The following is a 9,450-nucleotide window of genomic DNA, read 5'->3' on the forward strand; positions in this document are numbered from 1 at the left end:
TACTAAATCTCACATGCCCCAGGACCCAGGGCAGAAGCACTAATTTGAAAGGACCCTGGGTCAGACCAACTTGCTAATCTTGGAAAGCTTCCCAGAGAGGCAAGAGGCAACTGGGATGTATCCTGGAGACACAGATGCTGGTGGCAGCCATTTTGGGGAGCTCATTTCCCCAAGGATACTGGGGCTGGCAAGCGTCATTTTGGAATTCTCCCTCTAGCTTGTTAGTGCCAGGACCCAGCCCACCCACCAGCCAGTCAGCACCAGTCCTGGGACACTCTAGACCAAGCTAGCTGGGGGGGGACACTGTCCTACCCATCAGCAGGCCAGCTGCCATAGGAACCCCTGAACCCCCAGCTGCCCTGGGACCCAGCCCTGTCTACCAGAAGGCCCAGTATCCAGCCCTACACATCAATGGGCCAGCAAGAGCCCCGGGTACAGCAGCCAGCCAATCCCATCCACCCCACCCACCAGCGGGCCAGCACTAGCTCTGGACCCGGCTTCATCAACCAGCGGGTGGGCACCAGACCTGGGACCACTGAGGCCCTACAGCCAGCTGTGTCAGGACCCAGCCCACTCACCAGCAGTCTAGCACCAGCCCCAGGACCCCCTGGGCCTGGGCCCCACCTACTTACAGGCTGACATCAACCAAGAATTTAAGGTACAATATAGAAAAGACAGCCTCTTCAACAATGGAGCTGGGAAAACTGGACAGCTACATGTAAAAGCTGAGATTAGAACATTACCTCACAGCACATACAAAAATCAACTCAAAATGGATTAAAGACCTAGATGTAAGACCTGAAACCCTAAAACTTCTAGAAGAAAACATAGGCAGGACACTCTTTGACATAAATCATAACGATATTTTTTTGGGTCTGCCTCCTAAGGCAAAAGAAATAAAAGCAAAAATAAATAAATAGGACCTCATTTAACTTAAAAGCTTTTGCACAGCAAAGGAAACCATCAACAAAACAGAGACAATCTACAGGATGGGAGAAAATATTTGCAAATGATGTGACAAGGGATTAATATCCAAAATATATAAACAGCTCATACAATTCAGCATCAAAAAACAAAAAAACAAAAAAACAAACAACTCAATCAAAAAACAGCAAAGATGTGGAGAAAAGGGAACCACTGTACACTGTTGATGGGATTGTAAATTGCAGCAGCCATAAGTGTATGGAGGTTCCTCAAAATATTAAAAATGGAATTATATGATCCAGCAATTCCACTCCTGGGTGTTTATCCAAAGAAAACGAAACACTAATTTGAAAAGATATATGCAACATAAGTTCATTGCAGCATTATTTACAATAGCCAAGATATGGAAGCAACCTAAAGAAAACATGGTATGTGTATACAGACAGACACACACACACACAACAGATTACTCATTTATAAAAAAGAATGAAATCTTGCCATTTTCTACAACATGTAATAACCAGAGAATATTATGCTAAGGGATATAAGTCAGACAGAGAAAGACATATGCAGAACCTAAAAAACAAATGAACAAACATAACTAAACAGAAACAGATCACAGATACAGAGAACAGGTGATTGCAGGGGAAGGAGGGGATAGGTGTATAAACTTCAGTTACAAAATAAATGAGTCACATGTATGATATGTACAGTGTGGATACAGTCAATAATTATGTAGTATCTTTGTATGGCAAGAGATAACAGCTAGACTTATTATAGCGATCATTTGGAAATGTATAGAAGTATTGAATCACTATGTTATGTACCAGGAACTAACATAGTGTTATAGGTCAATTATTCATCAAAAACAAACAAACTTACAGAAAAAGAGATCAGAATTGTGGTTACCAGAGGCATGGAGGTTGCGGGGCGGGGGAATTGGATAAAGGTAGTCAAAGGTACAAACTTCCAGTTATAAGTAAGTACTTTATCTTACAACTGGGGATGTTCTATACAACATGATGAATATAACTAACACTGCTATACTTTATATGTGAAAATTTTTAAGCAAATCCTAAGAGTTCTTATCAGAAGGAAAAAAAATTTTTTTCTATTTCTTTAATGTTATATCTATATGAGATGACGGATGTTCACTAAACTTACAGTGGTAATCATTTCATGATGTATATAAGTCAAATCATTATGCTGTACACCTTAAACTTATACAGTGCTGTATATAATTATATCTCAATAAAACTGGAAGGAATGCAAAAACAAACAAAAATAAACAAAATAATGTGTTACTATTAATAAGGTACTGACAACTGGGGCTGTAAAAGGAAAATCAAAATGAAGTCAGTACTGTTGAGAGCTCTCTAAAATGAAGCCAGGGGGCCACTGAGGAAGTATGACTTATGGACGACTCAGCCCGGATGGAATCTGAACTTTGACCATTTACTATCTTAATGTAGGTATCCAGAATATCTGCCCAATGTTCCAGAACCTCAAAATATTTAACCGACCCTTACCCTAATATAAATCGTGACAGCCTGTTCCTTAAGGACAAATACTTCCTTGCATCATGGTCAACCATAATTCTTGACAGACAACTTAATAACCTTGTAGCCTTCATCTTTATAAGCCTCTGACTCTCTTCCCCTGTACAATCTCAAACTGCAATTCTTAAGACCCCAAATAAATTTTTTATTTGCAGCCTTCTGCATTTTCTTGGCAACAGGACTGGTTGACCTTTACTTTTAATAAAGTTAAGTCGGGGCTTCCCTGGTGGCGCAGTGCTTAAGAATCCACCTGCCAATGCAGGGGACACGGGTTCGAGCCCTGGTCAGGGAAGATCCCACATGCCGCGATGCAACTAAGCCCGTGTGCCACAACTACTGAGCCTGTGCTCTAGAGCCCACATGCCACAACTACTGAAGCCCGTGTGCCTAGAGCCTGTGCTCCGCAACAAGAGAAGCCTGTGCACCGCAACGAAGAGTAGCCCCTGCTCGTTGCAACTAGAGAAAGCCGACGTGCAGCAACAAAAACCCAACGCAGCCATAAATAAATAAATTTTAAAGATAAAGTTAACTCAAAAACATCCCTATAAGAAGGTTGCTCTCATTCAGATAAATTTCTATATGCCCTCTTGAAAGGGAGAAAAAGCAGTGGACGTAAGTTAGATTTGCTGTAATTATATGCAAACTAGAGCCCCACTGTAAAATTCCTAGTGGATTCCACTGAGAAACACTGATATTAAAGGTTAAAGGGTTATATGTAATGTAATTTTCATGGCTGATATCAAGCTGACAATAAATAAAATTTAAGTTAAAAAAGTAAGCTAGGCCTTATCATTTGCAATGCAAATACACTGAGGTAGTGTTGATTATATCATACTACTACACGATGTACTACAACACAAAAGTATGCAGCTCTTTGCTTGGGTCTAAATGAGCTCTGTGAATCTAAACAAATGAAAAGTCCACCCCAACTTCAGCAGGGACTAAAACTGCTACCTTGGTTACCTATTCATTGTTAAATCCAATGGCCTCTTTTCAGCCTTGATTCTATTTGCCCTCTCTCTGCAATTCCTAACATAGTTGACCATTTCCTCCAACCAACTTTCCGCTCAGCCTCCCCCCCTTTTTTTTTTTAAGCTTTCTCTGGTTTCCTACCCCTCTGAGCACTCTTTAGCTAGTTCTTCTTCCATTCACACCTTAAATGTTGGTGTTCCCTAGCGATTTGTCTAAACTGCCTTGTCTCCTAACCAGAAAAATTCTCCCTGGGTGATTTCATCCATTCCCATGCTTTAATTACTACCCACAATTCTAAATGCTGATCTATAATCTATACTTCATCTAAATGTGCATTTTTTTTTTTTTTTTTTGCAACTCTCCTGGTTTCGGTATACTTTGCCTGAAGAACTCCCCTTGTTCTCCACCTGGCAAAAATCTTCTCAGGCTTTATGACCTAAAAAATCACCACCTCAGCAAAGCTTTCAACAACTTTTCTAAATAGTGTTAGTTAATATTCTAGTTTAGAAATCATTTTCAACTATACCATCTTATGAAAAACTCACAAAATAGGCAAGTCCTCTCTAGAAATGAGGACACTGAAGTTTGAAGAGATCAACTTGAACAAGGAAACATTACTACAGGTGGAAAACATCAACTTAAATCCAGGCCTCTCACTCTAGGTCCAATGCTCTTTCTAATACACTGTGATGTTCTCAAAAGAAAAGAGATTTGGAAATTTAGTAGTTTTACCATTGTTAAGAAAAATTAATTAGTATTGTCTGTTTCCTTCTATAAATTAATTCCTAATTAAATGTTTAATCCAGAAATAAAAATAATAAAATTAATTTTTAAATTATACACACACAGCCAAATTGGTTAAGATAAGAGTTTAAGACAAAAGAAAAATAACTGAGGAAAAAAAAGCAATAAAAGTTTACAACAGTCTCAAAGGAAACGATTACAAAAAATTAATTCTTTACATTTTTAAATAACGAAATTGCAAATCTTGACACCAATCATCTAACACACAGGCTTAATTAACCAATAAATGATGTATAAAATCTGCTTTTGTAAAACCATTTAAAGCTCCCTAACTTTAGTTCTATTTAAAAGGGAAGGGAATAAATAAGATTGATAAATAGGATTAAATTCAGAAAACAAAAATCATCAATAATCCTGTGACTACGAAGTGATTAGGCATCCTTGAGATGGTTACTGAAGGATCAAAAGGACATAGAGCTTTAGGATAAGCAGCCAAAGAACAGAATCGTGGAATGAGTTAGAACATCACCACTTTGCAGACACTGTGGTAAAGACTGGTTGAACAGATTCATTGATGGTTGCTAAATATAGGGGATGGTGAATCTGATGAAGAGCAAAACATCTGCATGGTCTCCAACCGTCCCCCCCATAGACAGATTATTGGAAAAAAAAAAAAATAATGGACAACCCTTTACCTGGGAAAATTAACATCATGAAGATGGGCATCCTATGCCTCCTGACACAACAGTCTAAGAAGGTAGTAGTGTAGCCTGGGATACATAACATGAATGTATGTATGAACCAGCAAAGACAAGTTGATTAACATGCTATAAAGTAATTGGCTTGTATTCTTCAAAAGTGTCAAGGTAGTGAAAAACAAAGGCTAAGGAACTATTCCAGATTAAAGGAGATTAAAGAGATATGAGGGCTTCCCTGGTGGCGCAGTGGTTGAGAGTCCGCCTGCCAATGCAGGGGACATGGGTTCGTGCCCCAGTCCGGGAAGATCCCACGTGCCGCCGAGAGGCTGGGCCCGTGAGCCATGGCCGCTGAGCCTGCGCGTCCGGAGCCTGTGCTCCGCGGCGGGAGAGGGCACAACAGTGAGAGGCCCGCGTACCGGAAAAAAAAAAAAAAGAGGGATATGAGAACTAAGAGAAATACATGATCCTGGACTGGATTCTGTACTAGAGAAAAAAATGTTAAAAAAATTAATATTATTTATTGGAACAAATGACAACACGGGGATTATAGACTGTAGATTGTACTAATATTAAATTTCCTGAATATAACAGTACTACAGTTGTAAAAGTACTGCAGTTCTTAAATACACACTGAGGTATGAAGATAAAGAGACATGATGTATACAACCTATTCTCAGATGTATCAGAAGAGATAATAATATGGAATATGTGTGTCTGCGTATGTATGGAGAAATAAATAAAGCAATGCAGGGCTTCCCTGGTGGCTCAGTGGTTGAGAGTCTGCCTGCCGATGCAGGGGACACAGGTTCGTGCCCCGGTCCGGGAAGATCCCACATGCCACCGAGCGGCTGGGCCCGTGAGCCATGGCCGCTGAGCCTGCGCGTCCAAAGCCTGTGCTCTGCAACGGGAGAGGCCACAACAGTGAGAGGCCTGCATATCGCAAAAAAAATTTTTAAAATAAAAATAAAGCAACGCAGCAATTTTTTTAAATTGGTGAATGTGCCTCAGGAGTAGTTCTCTGTAGTATTCCTGCAACTTTTTTGCAAACCTGAAACGATTTCAAAGTGTTGATAAATCATCGAAAATGAGAGCAGACGTGCGCCACAACTACTGAGCTTGCGCTCTAGAGCTCGCGTGCCACAACTACTGAGCCCGCATGCCACAACTACTGAAGCCCGCGCACCTAGAACCTGTGCTCTGCAACAAGAGAAGCCACTGCAACGAGAAGCCTGCGCATCACAATGAAGAGTAGCCTCCACTCACCGCAACTAGAGAAAACCCACGCACAGCAACGAAGACCCAAGGCAGCCAAAAATTTAAAAATAATTAATTTAAAAAAAAAAAGAAAATGAGAGCAGAGGGGGTGGGCGAAATGGGTGAAGAGAGTCAAAGGCACAAAGTTCCAGTTATTAAATAAATAAGTCAGGGGGATGTAATGTACAGCATGGCTACTACAGTTAATAATACTGTATTGTTTATTTGAAAGCTGCTAAAAAATTGAACCCTGAAAGTCCTCGTCACAGGAAAAAAAGTTGTAACTAAGTGTGGTGACGGATGTTAACTAGACTTCTTGTGGTGATCCTTTCTCAATATATAAAAATACCTACTGAATACCTACCTACGTTGTACACCTGAAACTAATACATTACATGTCAATTATACTTCGATAAAAAAATAAATTAGAGCAGAGGAACAGGGTAAGCTTTAAGTTTTTTATATAAATTTTGTCATTTGGGTTTTAAAAAAGGCAAGAAATATCACCCTTTAATAAATGAGAGAATGCAAGCTCAAGAGAGATTAAGTGACCACTTCCAGAACAGGGGTCTCCTTGTTTCTGTACAACCCCATCAGGTTGCAATCCAATGGCCAAAATGTTTCTAATTCGTGAAAGCCTCAAGGTCATACACTGTCTACAACTACTATTCAGTTTTAAACTTTTAATGAGTTGTATGCATTCTCTAATAAAAGCACAATAAACTTCATCAAGTAGTAAGTAGCATATCCAAGTGCTCAAGAGAATGGGCTCCAAGATTAGATGGAGCTCAAATTCAGGCAGTGCAGTGGTTCTAGCTTTGTGATCTTGGGCAAATTAACCACTTGTGCTCCAATTTTCTCATCTGCAAAGTGGGATCAAAGAAGTAGCTTTGGGTTGCTCCTTGATCCTCTGTGACACTTGAGCATCACAGAATAGTTTCCCATAAGCCATACTCACACTCAGCCAAAGGGTTGTTAGGAGGACCAAATGAAATAATAAATGTAAAGTAGTGTGCATAAGCACTCTATAAATGTTAGCTATTTTTATTTTAAATCCAACATGCTCAGGCACCTCAACAGCACTGGTCATAGTCAAAGCCACACATTTTTTTCCAAATCAGGCCCAAATCTGACAAAATAGGAAATGAAAGGCTCTAAAAGAAAAACATCTTAGAAGTTCACAAAACATAAATGTAAATCAACTGTAAGCATGTCACGTGCAAAACAGACCTCTACAGACTTATATGTTAATTCAACAGTTGAAACATCTGCTAATAGAACAGCAGAGCTGCAACAAGCTCCTTGTTAGAACAATCTATCATCTAAATACACAGAATGAAAAATGAAAAATTAGTTCTATTACTTTTAAACTTTTCTAACCTGCGAATAAGGAAACAAACAAATAGACAAACCAAAAACTCTATTTCACACACTCCATACAGGATTTCAGCTAGCTTAATACAGTGAAAATGTAATCCCAATTTCAACTACTAGCACTTTCCAGAATGTCTTTTAAAATAAATTTGAAATTTAATTTAAATTAAATTTTAATTTACCTTTCTGACACCGCAAAGCCACCAGCACAGCTACTTTACCTTAATTTAGCATAAATCTAGTGTCAGCCTATTATGTGACCATAGTGTTTAGTTAGCACTGAGATTAAAAAAAAGAAAAACGTAAAAATGATTACAATAAAATACAAAGTTACCAGAATTCTGCAAGTTTAAAACCATTCCTTCGCCCTCCAAAACATCAATGCGAGGAGTGGGGGGTTCTTTCCCTTTTCGGTGGTACTTAAAATACTCTTAATAATTCTTTTTTTTACTCTTAATAACTTTTCAAAAAACCAAGTATACAATGTTTAGTGTTCATTTTTAAAATTCACACTATTAATTTGTAAAATTTTACCACTTGCTCAGAGTAACACTAAATATTCTCTACTCATATGCTTATTACTCTGTTTGGGATTGGGGTGGTTTTTTGGTTTTGTTTTTTGTTTTAGGGGTTTTGGGTGTTTTTTTTGTGTGTGTCTGTAGTGCAAAGGACGTTGACCGAGAACATTAACGTCTGTATAAACCAGCTTGTCCCTTCATAAAGCGCCTAAAACACCTCCTAGCTCCTGCATTCGAGGGTCACAGAACAGTTTCCCATTAGCCACACTCTCACGTTCCTTCTCAACTCCCCAAACACCCTTTCCACGCTAGTGAGCGAATTTCTCCAGGTGTGATCAAGCCAACATTAAACTAGCTTGACGCGTTTGTTCAAAATTCAGCTGCCTGTGCCCCAGCCCAGACCAATTCAGAGTCTTTGGGGATAGCACCTAAGGGCTCCAAATGGTTCTTTTTCCACTGAAGTTTGAAAACTACTAGAGACTCCCCTCCACACACTCATCCCAAACTCCCAACAACTCCCACCAGTCCCAACTGATCCAGCTGCGGGAAACCTTACCGCTCGGCTCCGGGGCGGTCTTAGCGCGACCCCACCCCTCTCCCGGGAGCCCCATCTCGGTGCCCGCTCCTCCCGGGCACCAGCTCCCCAGTCCCGTCCCCACACCCCAAACCTTTCTCCTCACTTCTTCATATCGCTGCTAAAGAGGCCAAAGGCGCCGGAGGGGGAAATGGTTGATGTCGCCTCCTGACCCAGCTCCGTCGCCTCCCCTCCTCCGGACTGCTCACTGTAAGCGAAGCTGTTGCTGGACATTGCTGCGGTGCTGCAGTGTCTGGTTGACCCTGCGGGGGGTTCTCTCCGACGGGCTACCGTCCGAGGGACGCGAAACAAAACTAGTTCTCGTTTGGAGGGGCGCCCGCAGGCGCTTCCGGACTCGTCACGGCTCCCAAAGCCAACCTGGCGCTCCACCCCCTGCGCATGCCCAGTGTGCAGGCGGCCGGAGCCCACCCCACCCCCGCCCGGGCACTCCAGGGCCTGACTGGATTTGCCTTCTCCGGGTTTTTGAGGTAGCTGAGAGGCTTGGACCCCGGCTCTACGGAAGGCAGGCCTCGCGCATGCTGGAGACTAGACTCTCGACTTTTTAAAGTTTTTTTGGAGACAAATACCCGTGTATCCATTTCGATCCCCTAGGAGGTTCCCGAGCCCGGACACCTCTTTGTCGGACTCCTGTTGTAAACCAGTAGCTTTCAGATTTTTCCTGAAACTCCAGTTAACACACCATATCAACTTTCCTAAACATATCAGGATTGCTTTTCCTGTTTAAGCTGGTTTCTGCTCCTCTCCCTCCAGCCATCTGTGTCTTACACCTGCCCCAGGCAACCTTTGTCGCAGATCTCTGCGTTTAAAGGAAA

General features: G+C 41.2%; 1 protein-coding gene across 1 annotated transcript in view; it reads right to left on the minus strand.

Annotated features, from left to right (window-relative positions):
* Nucleotides 1-8,851, minus strand: part of AP3B1 (adaptor related protein complex 3 subunit beta 1) — a 275,016-nt gene extending 266,165 nt beyond the window's left edge. The window contains exon 1 of the mRNA XM_007471959.1: nt 8,724-8,851. Within this exon, the coding sequence (XP_007472021.1) occupies nt 8,724-8,851 (128 nt within the window). The remainder of the gene's footprint in view (nt 1-8,723) is intronic.
* Nucleotides 8,852-9,450: the final 599 nt, after the last annotated feature.

Source organism: Lipotes vexillifer, unplaced genomic scaffold, assembly GCF_000442215.2.
Source record: "Lipotes vexillifer unplaced genomic scaffold, Lipotes_vexillifer_v1.1 scaffold83, whole genome shotgun sequence".
Lineage (NCBI taxonomy): Eukaryota > Metazoa > Chordata > Mammalia > Artiodactyla > Lipotidae > Lipotes > Lipotes vexillifer.